This window comes from Schistocerca gregaria, chromosome 2, assembly GCF_023897955.1.
Source record: "Schistocerca gregaria isolate iqSchGreg1 chromosome 2, iqSchGreg1.2, whole genome shotgun sequence".
Taxonomy (NCBI): Eukaryota; Metazoa; Arthropoda; class Insecta; order Orthoptera; family Acrididae; genus Schistocerca; species Schistocerca gregaria.
The window spans coordinates 753527331-753550737 of NC_064921.1; the positions used below are offsets into that span (position 1 = coordinate 753527331).

Here is a 23407-nt window from a genome sequence, read left to right on the forward strand (position 1 = left end):
ATATATTCTGTGCACTAACGTATGTCTGTTTTCTGTGTGTCGTAGAGTTTTCGCACGTACTTCTGAAATCCTGGAGGCTCTTTTGGATAACCTTGTATTAGAGTATCTCTTGCGGCAGTGAGTACAGCGATTTCTGGCCTACAGCGGAAGAGACAGAGCATATATTGCTTTGATTATCTGTTCAGGTGTGTATGCGGAAACGTACAAGAAAGCAACGTGGATCTACATTGGCGAAACTGAAGAGGTGCACGTGTGGCAGAAACCGGAATCCAGGTCGCAGGACAAAGGTAAGTGGCTTAAACTACCCGTCCTAATGTTGGGACTTCCTATCATTTATAAATACAGTACATCCACACACATTGCCTGCCAGTGGTTGGAAAATAATGGGTGGTGGCAAAAATATGGAAACGCCAAACAGGTTACCTGGCGTTCGAAACAGCTTCCAGTGTTCTCGAAATGGATAAATACGGATTTCAAGAGAATTTTAGACCATTACGCCTGCAAAATAGTGTTTTTATTTCCCATACTAATCTGGGTTTACGGATGGCCAGGGTGTACCAAAGTCTGTGTCACTGTGGGAAAACATGCTGGACAAACTGTGCGCACCATATAAGATCACTGCCAAGAACACCAGCGACACACTGGGTGTTGCATGTCAATACGACTGGTCGCTGAAATGTTGTGCACACTGGACAGTGTAAACAGGTGTACACCCTTGAACTGTTCGATTAATACCAGGGTCGTTCTAAATGTAATGAACTTTTGCCCCCCACCCACGCCGTTGCTTCACAGACCTTCTAGCCGCTGGCGCCAGGTAAAGCTAATACTGAAAGGAACGGTCGTTTACTGTTTACTGTGCGATTTTACAATGTGCGACAAAATTAACAGTCCTGCGAGTGTCAAGTTCGTATTATAATACAGTTCCTGAATACGAAGAATGTCCGCCTCATTGAAATTTACATACAGATAACCGATATTAATGGAAACATGTTGAATGTTGCATGAATTTAAATGGCACACATATGAATGACGAATGATCTGCCCACCTTTCTGTCGGGAGCAACGAACGCAAATCAAGGATTGAGGAAAAAATGCAACAGAATAGTCTGGAAATTCTCTTATTTAATGGGTTTTAGTGATTTTGTTTACCTATTAGATCTCTCTTTCCCGAGAGCGAAAGATCACAGATAATATTGTTCTTATTGTCCTGGCTCCCGTCAACTGAGCACCAAGAGGGGCCTAACACGAAACCGCAATGGATAATAATTTAAAGTTTTCTTGGAGCCCTAAATGTGCATTTTACATATTACACACGTATAAGTCCCACATAATGACTTCAGAGGGTAAAGAACTCAGTCACAGAATAATTATCACTCCCTATAACAGAACTCTCACTTAAAATGAAGACACGTAATAAATTCAAAGTAATTTCATCTCACAGTCATACACATCGTTCCATAAAAATAAATGTCTTATCATAAAACTAAACTTGTGACATTTATTCTGAAAACTAATTTTACACTCCTTGCGCCTTGTAATCCCAAGTTACTTTTATATGATGCAATTAATATAAATTTCATCCAGTGATCCAGCCATGGCGGGAGGGGGGGAGGGGGGACGAACTGCACAATAACCCTGGGTTCGGTGTGGGGCGTCGGTGGGGTGGGTGGACTGCTGTGGCCTGTTGTGGGGTTGTGGACCACTGAGGCCTAAAGCGGGGCGAAGCCCTTGCCGTTTCTATGTCCCCATTTAAATACACGATACACAAGCATTTGGTGCGTGTTTCAATCATTTTGTCTATACCCTGTAGTCGGATAGTTGCAATAGTCATTTCACTATCGATCAACGGAGCTTGTGATTTTTCAAAATTTCAAGATCAGATCTTTATAAAATTGCTAGTGGTGATTTGGGCTATAGAAAAGTGTATGCCAGATGGGTCCCTCAATTTTTGATACATAATCACAAAAAACAGTGAATTGTAGCTGCACTTAATTTTCTCGCCCGGCACGACGAGGATGGCGAGGAGTTTTGAACCACATCTTTATAGTGACGACATCTGGATTTGCAGAAAAGTCCAGAAACAAAATATTAGGCTGTGCAATGACATTACCCACAATCCCCAGTAGCACAAAACAAAAAATCAAACGAATTACAAGCACCAAAAAGTGTATGACAGTGTTTTGCCTAGAGAGAAGACCGTAAACGAGCTGTGTGGATTGTTGTGCACAAGCATTGTGCTTGTTCACGATGACGCTCGGCCGCTTTCTGCTTCACTGACAAAGGATTTCATTCTGCATTTTAAGTGTGAAGCTTTTCTACAACCGCGCTATAGACGGTACTTCTCCATGAGTGATTAACACATTTTTCGCAACCTGAATGGTTTTTAAGGAGGAAAGCAATGTGGAGATGATGGCAAACTGAAAGAGGACGTTAGTGACTGTTTCAACAACTTGGCGCCAACTGAGTATGCAGAAGGCCATAGAACACAGTAGTTTCAAATTTGAACGGTGGCGACGCAGAAAAATATCCGACAAGGATGCCGCACAGCAATCGGATTTTTGTAATTTTTAATATTTATGGTATTTCATCCTCAGAACTTAAATATCAGTCAAAGAAGTTAAATGAAACTCTCAAATTCTCGAGGAAATCGACTTTGAAGTTTTCCGAATATTTTTAATACCTTATGAAATATCGCTTATTTTCTACGGATAGTGTGGCTCTGTGGTAGAATGCTCGCCTGCCCCGTTAGGGTCCTGGGTTCGATTCCTGGCTGATGCTGATTTTTAAAGGTATCTGTATGTCCTACAAGCATTTCCGTGAATACGTGAAGGTGGAAAAAAATCAATAGCCCTCAATGCTAGTAATTGCTTATTAGAATCTCGTTCCCGTCATTATTTATTTTCGTTACAGCCATCTATGGACTTCGTTTACACAACTTCCCTCACTTTCTAAAGTTCTCTTCGTTCCCCTTTCGCCAGTACTCCTTCATCCATTGGCTCACTGGTGACCGCTCTTCCGCCGAGAATTCTCTGTTCTTCCTCGTTTTGTCCTAGAAGAAATCCTTCACCTCCGAAACTTTTTCCTAAAGATCTATCTGTTCACAATTCCTTCTGCCGTGATCCCGCATTTTTCTAGATCCAAGTGCTCTTCTTTCACCCATGGTATTTATCCGCGTTTAATTTGATTATCTACTGATTTAAATATAAAATTCATCAAGCGAATCCTAATTAACTCGTGTCTAACAGTCATTTACACGAAAAAATTCATGTCTTCTTATTTCTAATTACATTCCACACAAAAATCTGTACTGTCCAGTCACATTAATGTGACTACCGTCTATGTTAGACGTCAACGTGGAACTGCCACTCAGAGGTAGCAGGTGGCAGTACGTGCAGTGCACGGCACATAAATCGTGTGCGGAGGGCGCGGAAAACAGTGCAATCATTGTTGTAACGAACAAACAGAGAAAATTATGTGACGTCAGAACAACATGAGTATAGGCTTTTGTGCCAAAGGAGGAAGCATTTCCGAAATGGCTACTTTTTTACACCGCTTGCGTGCCGCTGTGGTTAAAGTATACCGTACATGACAAAATGGCACTATTCAAAATGACACTGAAACAATTGTGGTTTACCACGAACCATAGATGACAGGGGTGAATGATGGCTGCGGAGACGTGTACGGGCGAACAGACGTGCAGCTATTCAGCAGCTGTCCGCCCAGAGAACCAAAGCGTTACCAACACTGTCTCCGCCACGACCATTCACGAACGTTGCTGCGTATTGGTCTCTGCAGCAGGAGCGGTAACAGTGTAGTCATCTTGACATCTGTTCATCGGTGACGAAGGCTGGAATTTGCACGCCAGTACCGCAACTAAACGTCCACTGAATGGCGAAATGTGGTATTTTCAGATGAATCAAGTTTTATGCTCCATCCGACATATGGCACACACCCTGCAACAAGGAAAGGCCGCTGGACCTGATGGAATACCAGTTAGATTTTGCACAGAGTACGAAAAGGAACTCGCCCTCCTTCTTGCAACGATGTACCGTAGGTCTCTAGAAGAGCGTAGCGTTCCAATGGATTGGAAAAGGGCACAGATCATCCACGTTTTCAAGAAGGGACGTCGAACAGATGTGCAGAACTATAGCCCTATGTCTCTAACGCCGATCAACTATAGAATATTGTAACACGTATTATGTTCGAGTATAATGACTTTTCTGGAGATTAGAAATCTACTTTGTAGGAATCAGCACGGGTTTCGAAAAAGACGGTTGTGTGAAACCCAGCTGGCACTGTTGATCCACGAGACTCAGAGGGCCATAGACACGGGTTCCCAGCTAGATGCCGTGTTTCTTGACTTCCGCTAGGCTTTCGATACAGTTCCCCACAGTCGTTTAGTGAACAAAGTAAGAGCATATGGACTATCAGACCAATTGTGTGATTGGATTAAAGAGTTCCTAGATAACAGGACGCAGCATGTCCGAAGTAAGAGTGATTTCAGCTGTGCCGCAGGGAAGTGTCGTAGGACCGTTGCTATTCACAATATACATAAATGACCTTGTGGATGACATCGGAACTTCACTGAGGCTTTTTGCGGATGATGCTGTGGTATATCGAGAGGTTTTAACAATGGAAAATTGTACTGACATGCAGGAGGATCTGCAGCAAATTGACGCATGGTGCAGGGAATGGGAACTGAATCCCAATGTAGACAAGTGTAATGTGCTGCGAATACATAGAAAGATAGATCCTTTATCATTTAGCTACAAAATAGCAGGTCATCAACTGCAAGCAGTTAATTCCATAAATTATCTGGGAGTACGCATTAGGAGTGATTTAAAATGGAATGATCATATAAAGTTAATCGTCGGGAAAGCACACGCTAGACTCAGATTCATTGGAAGAATCCTAAGCAAATGCAATCCGAAAACAAAGGAAGTAGGTTACAGTACGCTTGTTTGCCCACTTCTTGAATACTGCTCATCAGTGTGGGATCCGTACCAGATAGGGTTGATAGAAGAGATAGAGAGGATCCAACGGAGAGCAGCGCGCTTCGTTACAGGATCATTTAGTAATCGCGAAAGCGTTACGGAGATGATAGATAAACTCCAGTGGAAGACTCTGCACGACAGACGCTCAGTATCTTGGTACGGGCTTTTGTTGAAGTCTCGAGAACATACCTTCACCGAAGAGTCTAGCAGTATATTGCACCCTCCTACGTATACCTCGCGAAGAGACCATGAGGATAAATTCAGAGAGATTGGAGCCCACACAGAAGCATACCGACGATCTTTCTTTCCACGAACAACACGAGACTGGAATAGTTGGGAGAACCGATAGAGGTACTCAGGGTACCCTCCGCCACATACTGTCAGGTGGCTTGCGGAGTATGGATGTAGATGTAGAATCGTGGGAAGGGTCTAGGCCGAAAGAGGAAGTATTACTGACTGAGGAATGTTTTTGTAATTTCCCCTGAGTGATTTCGTAATTCTGGAAGGAACAGTGGATCAACACAGGAGTGCTTGTAGCCTTGGGTACCGTGCCCACCCCTACCCCTTCGTTTTTCTTCTGCACTGCCATCAGGACACTGAAACGTCTGATACAGCAGTGTACGCGCGTGGCTCGATAAACACTGGGGTGAGTTTACTGTAGTCCCATCACAACCGATGTCCTCGGATTTAAGCCCAACCGAGGATCTGGGGGACGACCTCGATCGAGATGTACGTGCCACGTGACGCCATCCGAGAAACCTAGCGCAGCTGGCCACGACGATGGAGTCGGCATGGCTCCACGACTCTGTCTGTACCTTCCAGAAACCCCCTGACACTCCTCTATGTCACACAGCTGTCCGCACTGTAAAAGTTGCTTATTCAGGCTTCTGACATGCGTTCACATTAATGTGACAGGATTGTGTAGTTTTCATTGTAAACATAACACCTTAATTACCGAGCTTTTGCAAAATATTGGTGATAAAAATGGTTTAACGTTAAAAAAAATACAAATTTATTATTTTAATCATTATACAGGGTGGTCCATTGATAGTGAACGGGCCAAATATCTCACGAAATAAGCATCAAACGAAAAAACTACAAAGAACGAAACTTGTCTAGCTTGAAGAAGGAAACCAGATTGCGCAATGATCGGCCCGCTAGATGGCGCTGCCATTGGTCAAACGGATATCAACTGCGTGTTTTTAAGTAGCAACCCCCATTTTTTATTACACATTCGTGAGGTACGTAAATAAATATGAATGTTTTAGTTGGACCACTTTTTTCGCTTTGTAATAGATGGCGCCGTAATAGTCACAAACGTATCAGTACGTGGTATCACTTAACATTCCGCCAGTGCGGACGGTATTTGCTTCGTGATACGATACCCGCGTTAAAATGTACCGTTTACCAATTGCGGAAAACGTCGATATTGTGTTGATGTATGGCTATTGTCATCAGAAGGCCCAACGGGCATGTGCTATGTATGCTGCTCGGTATCCCGGACGACATCGTCCAAGTGACCAGACCGTTCGCCGGATGTGTACGTTATTTAAGGTTATTTCAGCCACATGTGAAACGTCAACCACGACCTGCAACAAATGATGATGCCCAAGTAGATGTTTTAGCTGCTGTCGCGGCTAATCCGCACATCAGTAGCAGACAAATTGCGCGAGAATCGGGAATCTCTTCGGTATTGAGACTGCTACATCCACATCGATTGCACGCGTACCATATTTCTATGCGCCAGGAATTGCTTGGCGACGACTTTGAAAGTCGTGTACAGTTCTGCCACTGGGCACAAGAGAAATTACGGGACGATGACAGATTTTTTGCACGCGTTCTGTTTAGCGACGAAGCATCATTCACCAACAGCGGTAACGTAACCGGCATAATATGCGCTATTGGGCAACGAAAAATCCACGATGGCTACGACAAGTGTAACATCAGCAACCTTGGCGAGTTATTGTATGGTGTGGCATTATGGGAAGAAGGATAATTGGCCCCCATTTCATCGATGGCAATCTAAATGGTGCAATGTATGCTGATTTGCTACGAAATGTTCTACCGTTGTTACTAGAAGATGTTTCACTACATGACAGAATGGCGATATACTTCCAACATGAGGAATGTCCGGCACATAGCTCGAGTGCCGTTGAAGCGCTATTGAATAGCTTATTTCATGACAGGTGGATTGGTAGTCGAAGCACCATACCATGGCCCGCACGTTCACCGGATCTGACGTCCCCGGATTTCTTTCTGTGGGGAAAGTTGAAGGATATTTGCTATCGTGATGCACCGACAACGCCTGACAACATGCGTCATCGCATTGTCAATGCATGTGCGAACATTACGGAAGGCGAACTACTCGCTGTTGAGAGGAATGTCGTTACACGTGTTGCCAAATGCATTGAGGTTGACGAACATCTTTTTGGGCATTTATTGCATTAATGTGGTATTTACAGGTAAACACGCTGTAACAGGATGCGTTCTCAGAAATGATAAGTTCACAAAGGTACTTGTATCACTTTGGAACAACCGAAATAAAATATTCAAACGTATCTTCGTTCTGTATTTTAATTTAAAAACCTACTTGTTACCAACTGTTCGTCAAAAATTGTGAGCCATATGTTTGTGACTATTACAGCGCCATCTATCACAAAGCTAAAAGCTGGTCCAACTAAAACATTTATTTCTTTACGTACTACACGAATATGTAATAAAAAAATGGGGGTCCCATTAAAAAAAAAACGGAGTTGATATCCGTTTGACCTATGGCAACGCCATCTAGGGGGTCAACCATAGCGCCATCTGGTTTCCCCCTTCAAGCTAGACAAGTTTTTTTCGTTTGATGCTTATTTCGTGAGATATTTGGCCCGGTCACGATCGATGGACCACCCTGTATATTTTTCGCTTCACGGTAATGCTCATGGAACATGCACCTTTGTTTAAAAATTTACCACGACTGTGACTCGTAGCTGGGCTACCCATGAGGTAGGCGTAGGCAAGCATTCTACCACAAAGCCATATTTTCCATCAAATAACATCTTACTCTAGGGTATTAAACACTTTCGGAAAACTACAAAGTGGACTTACTCGAGAATTTTTGAAAGTTGTGTGGAAGTTCTTTTGGGCCTGATGTTTGAGTCCTGAACTTATCATACAACATGCATAAAAAAGTACAGAAATCCGGTATCTCCTTGTAAGATAACAAAATTTACTGAAGTTTTCTTTCATTATTTGGATTAAAAGTGTCTGAGATGACTCTGACATAAAATGTTCAGCTTTCCAGCTGGGTGAGTTTTTGCCTGCTCCAGAAGATGACGGGAGTGACATTAATCGAAACCTTACGATCTTCTGACGAGCTTACCCTGCTTGGACGCTGATACGTTATTTTTAATTTGGTGAAACTATTTCTAGTTTTTACTTCATGCAGTGTGACGTACGTCACAAGTTTCCAACACTGTCACGTTTCGTTTCACAGACGACAAGGCTAGCGACGGGACGAGCGAACGCCGGGACTCGCTCGAGTCGACCATCTCTGAGCGGGACTTCCGTCGCAAGTACCAGGCCATCACCCACCGCATGGTGCACAGGAAGGCCACCGTCGAGATGTACCGGCGCCTCGCCAACGACTCCTTCGGTGAGTACTCGGTCGCATGACCACGCCAGTGGGACGCCACATTCCCTGAGGAAGTCCAGTAGATGGTTCAGAACTGGAATTAAATGATTCACTCGTCATCCGAAGGGCTTCGCTAGTATTAAAGGTGTATGGCTGATCCTGCAACTAACCCTTCATTTCCACTTTCTATAGCTGAAAATCTTTCATTGGTAGCATAAGGTCTTTTCACATACTTTGATCGAACTAGTACACACATTCAAGAATTATGGGTTTCAACTAACCGCCGAGACACCCAAATTATGCTTTCCGTGGTTTCCACCAATCGCTTAAGACAAATACTGGCGTGTTCCTGTGATGTAGACACAGTCGATTTTCTACCCATTGTTCCATCCAAGCCTGAGAAGCGACGCTGATTATCTCATCGTCGACTGAACATGCTACCTCAAGGATGGATTTTGTTCATCTTCACGGTGTTAGTGATGGCCTACAGCTGAAAAAAATTTGTGAAGGCAATGAACAACCGTTGGAGGGTAGCCAAAAATTACGCACAGGGGTAGAATGCAGCGGAACTATAACACTGACGGAGTTTTCCGTTGGTGCTTGATAGAACACGGCGTTATTTAATAGGAAACACGTTGTTAATGTTCTGCAAAATTATGTTTATTGGTTCCCGAACTGGCTTTCGGCTTTATCAGGCCATTATCAGGTGACCAGTGAATGTCACATACATAGATAAAATGACGTGCAACTTACACAAATGTTACACTCAGCTGACATAAGTCATGGGATATTTCTTAATATTGTGTCGGACATTCTTTAGCCCGGCGTAGTGCAGCATCTCGATGCGTTCTGGACTCAACAAGTCGTTGGAAGTCACCTGCAGAAATAATGGGCCATGCTGCCTATGCAGCCGTCCATAATTGCGAAAGTGTAGCCAGTGCACGACCTGACCTTTCGATTATGTCTCATTAATGTTCGCTGGAGTTCACGTCGAACGCTATGTATGACCAAACCATTAGCTCGAACTGTCGAGAATGTTCTTCAAACGAATGAGGAGCAATTGTGGCGCACTGTCATCCATAAAAATTCCAAAGTTGTTTGGGAACACGACGTCCATAAATGGCTTCAGGTGTTATCCAAGTAACAGAAATCCAGAGCACCCAGCGCATTCCATATAAATACAGCCCACACCATTATGGGGATAGGCAGCTCGTGGTGTAGTGGCGCCTGCCGCTGTGGACGAGCGGTTCTAGGCGCTTCAGTCCAGAGCCGAGCTGCTGCTACAGTCGCAGGTTCGAATCCTGCCTCGGGCATGGGTTTGTGTGATGTCCTTAGGTTAGTTAGGTTTAAGTAGTTCTAAGTCTAGGGGACTGATGACCTCAGATGTTAAGTCCCATAGTGCTTAGAGCCATTTGAACAATTTCTATAAAAGCCGGCATGGTAGTTCAGCGTGTCCAGTCAGAGGGTTAGCTGCCCTCTGTAATAAAAAAAACTGAGTGAACGGATCAACGAAGAGGCTGAACAGGTGTCATCAGACGGCCGCCACGAACGAATTCAACAATCATTATAGAAAAAATGAGATCAACAAAAAAAGTGGCTAGCATTTCTGACTCAGGATCAAGGGGTCGCGGTTTCGATTCCTGGCCGGTTGGGGGATTTTTTTCTGCCCGGGGACTGGGTGTTTGTGTTGCCCCCATCATTTCATCATCATCATCATCATCATTCGCGACAGTGGCTAGGTTGGACTGTGTGCAAATTGGATTGCTTAAAAATTCGGACTTTCTACGGGCGCTGATGACCGCACAGTTGAGCGGCCCGAAACCAAACATCATAATCAGACCCCATTATGGAACCACCACCAGATTGCACTGTGTCTTGTTGACCACTTGGGTCCATGGCGTCGTGGGGTCTACGCCAAATTCGAACAGAATCCTTGACGAGACTACCACGCGCTTGCGGGCGAGCTATGCTTCTGCTCTTCCGCGTTGCAATGCTTCTCCGTGTCTAGTAGCAGTCCATCTGTAATCGGAGTGCGACAGAGGGGTTGCCCTCCTGCAAGACTTCGTGCAGAGTTCTGTCTGTAGATCCACATTTTTGTAATTTTCAGTAAGGGTGTGCGGGTGCGGCCGGGGGTTTTGCAGAAATGATGGGGGAAGGTGGAATTAGAGCAATCCTTTGTCATTTTATTCACACATATGTCGCCACAGGAGGCGCTGAAAAATCATAACCACCCTTAGGTGCTTTACGTGTTCAAATGCGTGTGCAATCTTATGGGACTTAACTGCTAAGGTCATCAGTCCCTAAGCTTACACACTACTTAACCTAAATTATCTTAAGGACAAACGCATACACCCATGCCCGAGGGAGGACTCGAACCTACCCCACTATGGAAATTTCAAAACCATACATCGAAATTTGAACATGATCCAAAGCACCTATGGTCCAGGCGGGGGGTCGAGTCCTCCCTCGGGCATGGGCTTGTGTGTTTGTCTTAGGATAGTTTAGGTTAAGTAGTGTGTAAGCTTAAGGACTGATGACCTTAGCAGGTAAGTCTCATAAGATTTTACACACATTTGAACATTTTCTTCGTCAGTAAATCTGTACAAGCCTGAGTCAGAACCGAGCAGTATTGAATGCAGGCTTGAAGTGTAATACGAGCACTACCGTTTCAGCAGAAAGTACGGTGAGTGAATGGAATACGTTTGTTTCCAAACAAGACACGCAGTTCATAACGACAAAATTTACACTGTCGTGTAGAGATTTACAGTGTAACTGAGGTACGAAATCAAACGACAAACAAAAAGAGCACTGCGTACTCACAAGCCGACTCATATGTATGATAGAAGCTGAAAAGTTTGTGGGACAAAAGTTGCAAGGAACAACGAGGGTCATAATACGACGTTAGTTTCTCGTTGTTAAGTAGAGTCGCTTCAGAGATATGAAGGTCAACTTTTTTGTTAATGGGATGCTATAGTTTGCTACTTATTTTATGATAGCGGCTATCGAGACGAATCCAATGATGTGCAACAGTAAGGTCTTTGAAGGTCGAGGATGGTTACAAAGGTGGAATTCTCTCTCGCATATCTTCAGCTGTAGTTGGAACGTCTTTATAAATAATATCTTCTGCGAATCTCCACAAGAAAAAATCCAGAGAATTGTCAGAGCATGTGCTCCAGTAAGTGCCGAATTGATAAGGAATACCACTCAATCCACGATAAGAAGATTGCAGCACTGCATTGATACCAATGGTCATCACTTCGAACACCTTCTGTAAAGGTACGTTCATGCCACCTTTTTTACCTTCGTTGACCTTCAAAGACCTTACTGTTACACATCATTGGATTCGTCTCGATAGCCGCTATCAGAAAATGAGTATCACTTGAAAAACAATTGACCTTCTTATCACTGACGCAACCCCACCTAGCAAAAAAAAAAAAAAAAAAAAAAAAAAACCAACGTCATATTATGACCCCCGTTGTCCCATGCAACATTTGTCCCACAAACTTTTCAGCTACTCTCACACATTCGGAGTTATTCTAGGTGTATTAGTTAGTGACTCACCCCGTAGAACTGCAGCTGTGAGCTGACAGCTGTTAATATCCTGTGCACACCAGTGGTGTCCTCAAAGCAGCAGGTTACATATGTTTGTTGACGAAGACCATTTACTAGAAGAGCTCGAAAATCTCAGAAAGTTTTTGTCTATAACTGCTGTCCACCATGTATGATCCACAAGGCTTTGCAGTTCAACCCGAAGGCGCATATCTCATTTAAAGAATCTGAGGAGGATACTTTCTAGGCCATGGCCTTCTTAACGTTTATAGGGCTATTCTGAAATAGGTCATACCCTCTCCAAACCTAAAGTTAAGATTACTTTTGTGTCAGCTGCAATGATAGGCAAGGCCGTTGGATCTGTGAAGGAGTACTTCATTCTAAGGAAGGCAGGCATGCATAAGATTCCCTGCCGTCGTGATCTGTGCAATAATGGACTTACTTTAGGTACAATTCTATAACTGCGTGTGGAACATCGACGCTATACCCGCCTGCTGCAACCTGACAAATCTACCGCGGCTGCTCACTGTATACAGAAAGCTACACGACAGACTATCAGGTGACATGAATAATAATTGTCCGAGATGCGAATGACCTATTTGGCAGTAGCGAAGCAAACAAGGCTCACGCATACATCACGCGCCTACCGACTCGCGCATGCATCGCAAGCCTGGTATTTGCTTAAGGCAGAGTAGGGGCGCTCCGCAACCAGCGAAAACCCTATCCAACGTGGTAGGCCCACTAAAATTAAATTTCTTCATTTGTTTCTAAAATACCAGGTAGTTATAATTAAAGCATAGCTACTGACGGAGGCCTAGTGTGGGCTTTAATTATCGTATGACAGCGGAAAGTGGGCGTTAGGGCGGGAACCGATTTACTCTGGAAACAATTAGCTCCAATTTTGGCCACCAGGTGCGAATCTGGCGCTGTAAAGCATCCCGTCGAAATCTCCGGCGCTGATACTGAACAAATTGTGTAAGTATCAGTTAATATAAAACAGAACATTATGCCTTTCTCACCTGTTTGGCGCCGGCCAGTGTGGCCGAGCGGTTCTACGCGCTTCAGTCTGGAACCGCGCGACCGCTACGGTCACAGGTTCGAATCCTGCCTCGTACATGGATGTGTGTGATGTCCTTAGGTTAGTTACGTTTAAGTAGTTCTAAGTTCTAAGGAACTGATGACCTCAGATGTTAAGTGCCATAGTGCTCAGAGCCATTTGAGCCATTCACCTGTTTGGCCCTTTCTGCCCATGTCCCATCTGTAATCCATTACATGTGGAAACATTTCTATACATCTTCCTTGCATTCACAGCAGCAGATGTGTATCTGATGACCAAAACAGTAACTAATTTTTTCCAGCGTAAATCGAGTTCGCATTAACGCATTAGAATATCTACCACGTCTCGGTGCCATACGATAATTTCAGCCCACAGTGGACCGCTGTGAGTAGCTGCACTTTAATTATAACCACACGGTATCTCTCTCTAGTTACAGATACTGATTCTTAAGGTTTTCTTGTAGAAAATAATTCTGTCATTTTACTGGGGTGGGTGATACGCAGAACATATTGTTAGAACACCCTGCTAGTTCGGTAAAATCTCGTTGTCCCGAGGTCGGAGAGTACTAAAGGACACCTTAACGTCCCCAGGAAGCGTAAGCGAACATTTTGTCTCTAAAAAAAAGTTGTTCCTCAGACATGATGTATTACTCTTAGATGTTTGATTTAAAGACTATGACATACCGTGTGTGAGGTGTATAGGAGCGGTTTACTGGACTGTTTACAGCTGAAATACTAGGAGCTGTCATGGTCACAACTGAATTCCCGTTACTCTGAGCACTGAAATACAGTCACTCTGTACTGAGCCACTAGAAATCAGGGGTCTACTTTCCCAAAATATGAGTAACTACACGCTTGGCACGGCTGTAATAGATCTAGGTGTATGTGTTCAGAGTGATATAAAATGAAATGGTAACACAAAACTAATTGTAGAAAAGGCAGATTCCGGACTGATCCTGCAAGTTAAAGATCTTCCAATAAGTATCAATAGATACTTAGTCGTCCTGTTAATTCCCAGGAATTTCTTGACGGATGAGTTTGTAATCCTTAGAGGGTAGATACAATACAGGAGGTAAAGAATATCGAAAGAAGAGCAACCAGTTTCTCACCGGCTCATTTAGAAAGCGCGAATGCGCTGCAGACCCGCTCAGCGACGATACAAGAGGTACGTGCGTACGGGAGTGTCTTACTGTTAAAAATCAGATAATGTACATTCCAAGAAGAGTCAAGCAACATGTTAAATCCTTCGACATATCCCTCACAAAATGTTCATGAAATTAAAATTACTGAACATCGATCTCATATGAAGGCTTACCTAGACTTGCGGATGGATGAGAAAAGGGAGAAGTCGTAATAACTCAAGAAATGCTCTCTACCGCAAACCGTAAGACTACACAGAGTATAGTTAGCGTTGTAGATATAGCCACAAATTTGGGTCCGTGTTTATAACTAGGTACGAACAAATTTTTCTTGGAACGGACTAGTTGTTGGAAAACCTTAGCGGCAAACAGCTTGGCGGAAAATATGTCATGTGCGCGGTTGAATAATGACAGAGTACAGAGAGAGGTAAACAGGGAAAATTGCAGAGGATTACTATGTTTGGATCATACAGCACAAATCATTGAAGACAAAGATGTAATACATAAGTAGAAGTGAAGAGATGGAAAGGAAGAAATGGGATACAACCGAGCAGTCGAAGGAAATTTTATCATTAAAATATAACAACAGCAAGTCTGCCAAAATAATCGAAGTATTTTAACAACCGCATGTACAGGACTTTACATTTATTCCAAATGTAAAATATAATAAACACATGCGTTGGTCATGTATACGTGGTCATGTATACGTGACAGTTTCTGTTATATTGTTTATTCGGATCAAAACCGTTAGCACGCTAGAATGAACGCGCAGACAGATATTTCACTGTTTAAGCCGGCTAGGAAAGAAACGAGCGACCCACAGAGTCAAAGACAGCACAAAGGGCAGTAATTTTGGATGCCAAGTGGTATGCGGTCTTCCTGTGATCCGTGGCGCCGCTTCCAACAGCACTCGCGACGCAAGGCTTTAAGAATAACTCCTCCGGTTGGCAAACGACCAGGAGCACCAACCGTAGTACGGCCGCTGTTGTTTTGGGCAACTGAAAGACTTGTTATGGAACTTGCCCTAATGACAACTACCTTTGTCCTAGGCGTAAACTTGGAAAATGAACGAACAAAACGATAAATAAAAGTTGATGTCAGTTTAGAGAAGACATGTTCAAACTAATTTCGGGCTTGCAGCCGGTCATCGTTTAATTCATCGCACCATATTTCGACTGGACACCTGCCAGTTATCTTTAGGTGAGGCAGTGAAAACTGAAGAAGAGCTCCTTTGTTACGCAATGTATACACGGTGGTCCACTGATCATGACCGCGCCAAAAATCTCACGAAATAAGCGTCAAACGAAAAAACTACGAAGGACGAAACTTGCCTAGCTTGAAGGGGGAAGCCAGATGCCGCTATGGTTGGCCCGCTATATGGGGCTGCCATAGGTCAAATGGATATCAACTGCCTTTTTTTAAAAATAGGAACCCCCATTTTTTATTACATATTCGTGTAGTACGTAAAGAAATATTAATGTTTTAGTTGAACCACATTTTTCACTTTGTGATAGATGGCGCTGTAATGGCTCACAATTTTAGACGAACAGTTGGTAAAAGGTAGGTTTTTTAAATTAAAATACAGAACGTAGGTACGTTTGACCATTTTATTTCGGTTGTTCCAATGTGATACATGTACCTTTGTGAACTTATCATTTCTGAGAACGCATGCTGTTACAGCCTGATTACCTGTAAATACCACATTAATGCAATAAAAGCTCAAAATGATGTCCGTCAACCTCAATGCCTTTGGCAATACGTGTAACGACATTCCTCTCAACAGCGAGTAGTTCGCCTTTCGCAATGTTCGCACATGCATTGACAATGCGCTGAAACATGTTGTCAGGCGTTGTAGGTGCAACACGATATCAAATATACTTTAACTTTCCCCACAGAAAGAAATCCGGGGACGCCAGATCCGGTGAACGTGCCGGCCATGGTATGGTGCTTCGACGACCAATCCACCTGTCATGAAATATGCTATTCAGTAGCGCTTCAATCGCACGCGAGCTATGTGCGGACATTCCTCATGTTGGAAGTACATCGCCATTCTGTCATGCAGTGCAACATCTTGTAGTAACATTACGTAGGAAACCAGCATACATTGCACCATTAAGATTGTCATCGATAAAACGGGGGTCAATTATCCTTCCTCCCATAATGCCGTACCATACATTAACCCTCCAAGGTCGCTGATGTTCCACTTGTCGCAGCCATCATGGATTTTCCGTTGCCCAATAGTGCATATTATGCCGGTTTACGGTACTGCTGTTGGTGGATGATGCTTCGTCGCGTGCAAAAAATCTGTCATCGTCCCGTAATTTCTCTTTTGCCCAGTGGCAGAACTGTACACGACGTTCAAAGTCGTCCTGGTGCATAGAAATATGGTACGGATGCAATCGATGTCGATGTAGCATTCTCAGCACCGACGACTTTGAGATTCCCGATTCTCGCGCAATTTGTCTGCTACCCTGATGAGCGGATTAGCCGCGACAGTATCTAAAACACCTATTTGGGCATCATCATTTGTTGCATGTCGTGGTTGACATTTCATATGTGGCTGAACACTTTCTGTTTCCTTAAGTAATGTAACTATCCGGCGAACGGTCCGGACACTTGGATGATGTCGTCCAGGATACCCAGCAGCATACATAGCACACGCCGGTTGGGCATTTTGTTCACAATAGCCATACATTAAGACTATATCGACCTTTTCCGCAATTGGTAAACGGTCCATTTTAACACGGGTAATGTATCACGAAGCAAATGCTGTCTGCACTGGCGGAATGTTACGTGATACCACGTACTTATACGTTTCCGACTATTACAGCGCCATCTATCACAAAGCGAAAAAAGTGTTTCAACTAAAACATTCAAATTTCTTGACGTACTACACTAATATGTAATAAAAATGGGGGTTCCAATTAAAAAAACGCAGTTGATATCCGTTTGACCTATGGGAGCGCCATCTAGCGGGCCAACAGAGCGCCATCTGGTTTCCCCCTTCAAGCTACGCAAGTTTCGTTCTTTGTAGTTTTTTCGTTTGATGCTTATTTCGTGAGACATTTGGCCCAATCACTATCAATGGAACACCGTGTATAGCGCTGCAAATATTCCGCGCATACGTCAAAATCATGTTGATAGACGCATCACACTTCCCGGCGGCATCGCCCTCACTGGTGGAAAATCGGCGCTCAGCTGTCCTCTGCATTACGACTCACATTGATTGATTGATTTGTGAGAAAGGGATCAAACAGCGAGGTCATCCGTCACATCGGATTTGGGATGGATGGCGAGGAACGTCGGCCGTGCCCTTTGAAAGGAACCATCCCGGCATTAGCCTGAAGCGAGTTAGGGAAATCACGGAAAACCTCAATCAGGAAGGCCGGACGCGGGTTTGACCCATCGTCATCACGAATGCGAATCCAGTGTGCTAACCACCGCGCCACGGCATTCGGCCACTACCGCAAATCGTGGTGACGATGGGGTTCCATACACTACCCAACTGGTAGCCACTATCGCGGTTCATCAGATTTTTCCGCCAGGCGTATTTGTAGGGATTCTTTGATATGGAGTCCCAAAAAGATGTTGCTTTGATCAGGATCATTATTCTATAATACACCATTGAATGTCGAGTGGAAAAAAATGTTCGGCAGTAGCGGGCCTGCTTGGTTGCAACGTTGATCACCAGTGCGGTGTTATTTCACAGAGCGTGTTGTCTATCTTTTGTAAGCCATACCACGTTGACAATGTATTCTGTAATTCCAGCCTTCCGCAATAACAAGTCGTCTTCACTGATCCCAAAACGTCTGAAATCTTAGATGGTGGACGGAAAATCAGTTTCATCAGACATTTGTAGAGGATTCTTGGAATTTTAAACGAAATGTTGCCCATGAAAGGAACAACAGCTAAATGTTTTGCTTGTGTGTTCTCCTCTTTGTCCACTTTCTGATTCTTGGTTTGGTTGTTTCTGATCTAGACAGTTCGCCGAAAGACCTCGCACACGTTAAGACAGTGTTCAGAAAAAAATGAACATTTCTCCCAAAAGATTCATAGGACAATGTCAGTTAAAACCAAGAATGAGGAAGTGGGAAAAAGGGAGAACACGCCGGCAAACTTGATTTTGGTGGATGCGCGGAATACTCGCAGTGCGCTATACGGGGCGTTTTCGTAAGAGCGTGCAAAAATTTGACAGAATATAGAGGATGCTTCACTGAACAATCTGAGGTAGGGAATATGGGGTCGGAGAAACCAGCTTAAGGAGGTAATAGGAATAAAATCGTTTTCCCGCGTACTTTTCCAATTGCATTCCTTACAGTTAACTGCAAGTACCTTCCCCGACACAATGAATGCACCGTTTGTACTCTGTCTTACAAAGTGTGCTGAAACTGACGGCCATCAGCCTCAATACAAGCATGACATCGTCGAACAGGACTCTGACACACCCAGACAAATATCCCTGGTGTGTCTCGAATCACACCACAGGCAGTTACAATTCTGTCTCCGTATCCACTGCGATCTCGTACAGAAGTGACTTTACATATCCCCATAGGAAAAAAATGAAGGTGATTCAGGACAAGTGACCTCGCAGGCCATGGAATAAGACCACCTCTTCCAATCCAGCGACTGGAGAATACAGCATTGAGATGGTTGCGGACATCCACCCTGAAGTGAGGCGGTGCACCGTCATGTTGTATTCACATCCGCTCACGAACAGCCAGAGTACGCTCTCCAACAAGTAAGGCGGAATTATTTGCACGAACGTCAAGTACAAGTGGCCATTCAGACGGCCAGGCAGAAGATACGGTCCAATGAGGTTGTCACCTACAATGCCGGACCATATATTTACAGCAAAACGTAATTAATAGTGTGACTCTACGGCAGCGTGGGGGTTTTCCTCATCCAACACAGGGCTATTCCTGTTTCCCGAAATAGCATCACGATCAAATTAGGCCTTGGCAGTAAGCAGGACGATTTTGAGGAAATCTGGTCGATCAATCTGTTGTTGGAGCAACCACTTACACAATGCGGGCCTTGATGCAAAGTCTTTCACATGCTTTGATGGACTCGTTGAGGGCGATATGGGTGTAATGGTTGTTCGTGGAATACTCACTACACGTTAGTATGTGCAGAGTCCATTTCACGTGCAATACGACGAGTACTTGTAGCGGTGTCCACTGCAACACGTTCCAGCAATTGCTCTTCAAAATCGGGTGTGCGAGTGGTTCTCATGTTGCCATGTCCCTTGTAATTTTCCCGCGCTTGGGTTCCCGGGTTCGATTCCCGTCGGGGTCAGGGATTTTCTCTGCCTCATGATGGCTGGGTGTTGTGTGTTGTCCTTAGGTTAGTTAGGTTTAAGTAGTTCTAAGTTCTAGGGGACTGATGACCATAGATGTTAAGTCCCATAGTGCTCAGAGCCATTTGAACCTAATGTATCAAATTTTTTTTCAGCATGGAATTGGTCCGCCTCTACCAATCCATCGGTCACCGAATCTGTTGTTGAGAAGCGTAGGAACACTTCGACTGAAATGTGCAGGAGCTCCATCGTGCGTGAACCACATGTTGTGTCGTACTTGTAAAGGCACATGTTCTAGCAGCACAGGTAGAGTATCCCGTATGAAATCATGATAACGTGCTCCATTGAGCGTAGGTGGAAGAACATGAGGCCCAATCAAGACATCACCAACAATGCCTACCCAAATGTTCACAGAAAATCTGTGTTGACGACGTGATTGCACAATTGGGTGCGGATTCTCGTCAGCCCACACATGTTGATTGTGAAAATTTACAATTTGATCACGTTGGAATGAAGCCTCATCCGTAAAGCGAACATTTGCACTGAAATGTGGATTGACACACGGTTGGATGAACCATTCGCAGAGGTGTACTATCAGCTGCTAAGAGTGCCTACACACGCAGTGCATGGTACGGAAACAACAGGTTCTCCCGTAGCACTCTCCATACAGTGACGTGGTCAACGTTACCTTCTACAGCAGCAACTTCTCTGACACTGACATTAGAGTTATCGTCAACTGCACGAATAATTGCCTCGTCCATTGCAGGTGTCCTCGTCGTTCTAGGTCTTCCCAGTCGCGAGTCATAGGCTGGAATGTTCCGTGCTTCCTAAGGCGCCGATCAATTGCTTCGAACGTCTTCCTGTCGGGACACCTTCGTTCTGGAAATCTGTCTCGGTACAAACGTACCGCGCCACGGCTGTTGTCCCATGCTAATCCATACACCAGATGGGCATCTGCCAACTCCGCATTTTAAATATTGCACTGACTGTAAAACCACGTTCGTGATGAACACTAACCTGTTGATGCTACGTACTGATGTGCTTGATGCTAGTACTGTAGAGCAATGAGTCGCATGTCAACACAAGCACCGAAGTCTACATTACCTTCCTTTAATTGGGCTAACTGGCGGTGAATCGAGGAAGTACAGCACATACTGACGAAACGAAAATGAGCTCTAACGTGGAAATTAAGCGTTTCTGGACACATGTCCACAAAACATCTTTTCTTTATTTGTGTGTGAGGATTGTTTCCTGAAAGTTTGGCCGTACCTTTTTGTAACACTCTGTATAACTTACTAAAACTGGAAGCGATTGAGCAAGGAACTAAGAGACTGGAAGTTTGACAAGTCATATCGGAAAGTGAGAATACAGTTAAGGAAGCACAGACAGCGTTAGGGCGTGTAGGGCGAGATGGCGTAGAGGTCAGCACACCGACCCACACTCAGGAGGACGGTGGGTCTGATCCAGGATTGTTGATAAAATATCAATATATCGGTATATCGATGCTTTCCCAACAAGTACATGTGTATATTGACAATGTTTCCTTTCTCCTTTGCCGATGTATCGATATCGAAATGGCAATATCGAATGCTAATATTTTATTTTATATTATTTTTTTTCGCAATTTTCGGTAAATATTTGAAATTGTTATTGGAAATTGAAGTAGAACGTAATTTTACTTTCACTGTGTGAAGGAGTGTTACTACTTTTTGAGCTTTCGCCATGTCCAATCTTTCTCTTTGACCGTGTGAAGCGGGTATAGCTAGCACAAAGAATAAGTCCGATAGCACGCAACTAGTATGCTATTTCTTCACATCAGCATTCATCAAAAACAATAGGTGAAACTGATAAATAAAAGTCTAAATGACAAGATTGACCCATGCGGTGGGCGGAGACGTGTGAGGGGGAATGTTGACGTAATCAGCGCTACTAACAGAAATTGCAACGTTTAACTTCACCACGCAATTTTGACACTACAACTGCTGGGTCGCTAGGGCGTTTGCAAAAATGGAAAAAGGGGGGAGTTGAAGTGCTCTGGACGCAAAGTGGTTATCGGTAAGCGTGAACATCCATCGTTTTTCGTCAATGTCTTGCTCTAAGAGGGATGAGCAGGCTACTAGCTTGGTGATGCACAGAATATCTAATAATAAATCAATACTTAAATCTACAATTCTAAAACCGGCAGTGTATTTACAATGTGCAGTCGATATTTTTATAGGCCGGTACGTCGATGTTCTTTCCGTCGACGTATCGATACTTTCTTTCGATGTACAGGTGACCGATAAGGACATATTTTTAAATACGATATGCTCGGATTCACAATATTTTTTAGTGCTTTACCATCAGAAGGAGGTTCTTACTCATTGGTCTGAACATGACCACAGTTGTGGTCAAAACCGGTCACCGGAATAAATAATTTGTCATCAAGACTGTTTTTGATGGTAAATATTTTTTTAATATCGACAGTCCTTGTCTGGTTCCATCAGGCTTTATGGGTTTAGGTTTCTCGTAATTTCACTAAATCTCCTATGGCAATTACAAGGACTATTTCCTTGGAAAGAACACCGCCGATAAATCGGTCGGCGACGGGACGTTAATCCTTTGTCTACCTTCCACGTGTTACGAAGTTTCCTTAATGATGCACATGAACTATTACGTAATATTTTCTTTTTCTGTCAAATCACCAAACGTCGATCCTTTGCAGGTCTCCAAAAATGGTTCAAATGCCTTTAAGCACTATGGGACTTAACATCTGAGGTCATCAGTCCTCTAGACTTAGAACTACTTAAATCTAACTAACCTAAGGACATAACACACATCCATGCCCGAGGCAGGATTCGAACCTGGGAGCCTGCAGCTCGTGCTCGTGCAGTAGCGTTCTCGCTTCCCACGCCCGGGTTCCCGGGTTCGATTCCCGGCGGGGTCAGGGATTTTCTCTGCCTCGTGATGGCTGGGTGTTACGTGATGTCCTTAGATTAGTTAGGTTTAAGTAGTTCTAAGTTCTAGGGGACTAATGACCATAGATGTTAAGTCCCAAAGTGCTCAGAGCCATTTGAACCATTTTGAATCGAACCTGCGACTGTAGCAACCAGCACCTTCGATGAGCCCCCGTACAAGTGATCAAGGTCGCGAGTTCAACTTCTGGAGGTAGACTTGACTACGGACTGAGGACCAGGTAAAGCAGGAATTTTTCGCCGCATTTCATGGCAGTGTACCTCCCCAAAGAAACCCGTATGAGCCTCTTGTCGAAAACGATGCTTAAGTACTTCACGCATTTCGACTATGGGATCCATATGCCCTTGGTCTCAGGAGGAGGGATTGCATAAGGTGTGGCTCTCCGAACGAGAATGGGGCTTGCATCTTCTGCAGATTGCAGGCAAGACAGTTCATGGTGGCTCAGGCAACAAGGTCGTCGAGGTTGAAGTTGCTGTTGCAGCATATATATATATAATTCTTCTTTTGCTGAGGAACTGGGTGTCATCCGCTTATAACGCTAATTAGGTGTTCCTTCTCCTCTGGTGCAGTGCACATATAACATGGGCCTCAGAACTGATCCTTATGGGTCTCCGATGTGGCGGCGAGACGATTCTCCTGAACAGTTAACAAACATAGAATGTCGGATCTTGAAAGTAGGAGTGAAAAAGCCTAATGTGGGACGTACTATACTCTAGGACCAGAGTTTAAAGAGGAGGTCCTGGTGCCATACAGAATCGAAAATGCCAAGGAGGACGACCCCGAGGTATTTCCGGCGTCA

At 44.1% G+C, this 23407-nt stretch overlaps 1 protein-coding gene across 1 annotated transcript in view; it reads left to right on the plus strand.

Annotated features, from left to right (window-relative positions):
- The window catches only part of LOC126335960 (uncharacterized), a 1093560-nt gene that overhangs the window by 980618 nt on the left and 89535 nt on the right, over nucleotides 1–23407 (plus strand). The window contains exons 26-27 of the mRNA XM_049999436.1: nucleotides 186–287; nucleotides 8476–8634. Of these exons, the coding sequence (XP_049855393.1) occupies nucleotides 186–287; nucleotides 8476–8634 (261 nt within the window). The remainder of the gene's footprint in view (nucleotides 1–185; nucleotides 288–8475; nucleotides 8635–23407) is intronic.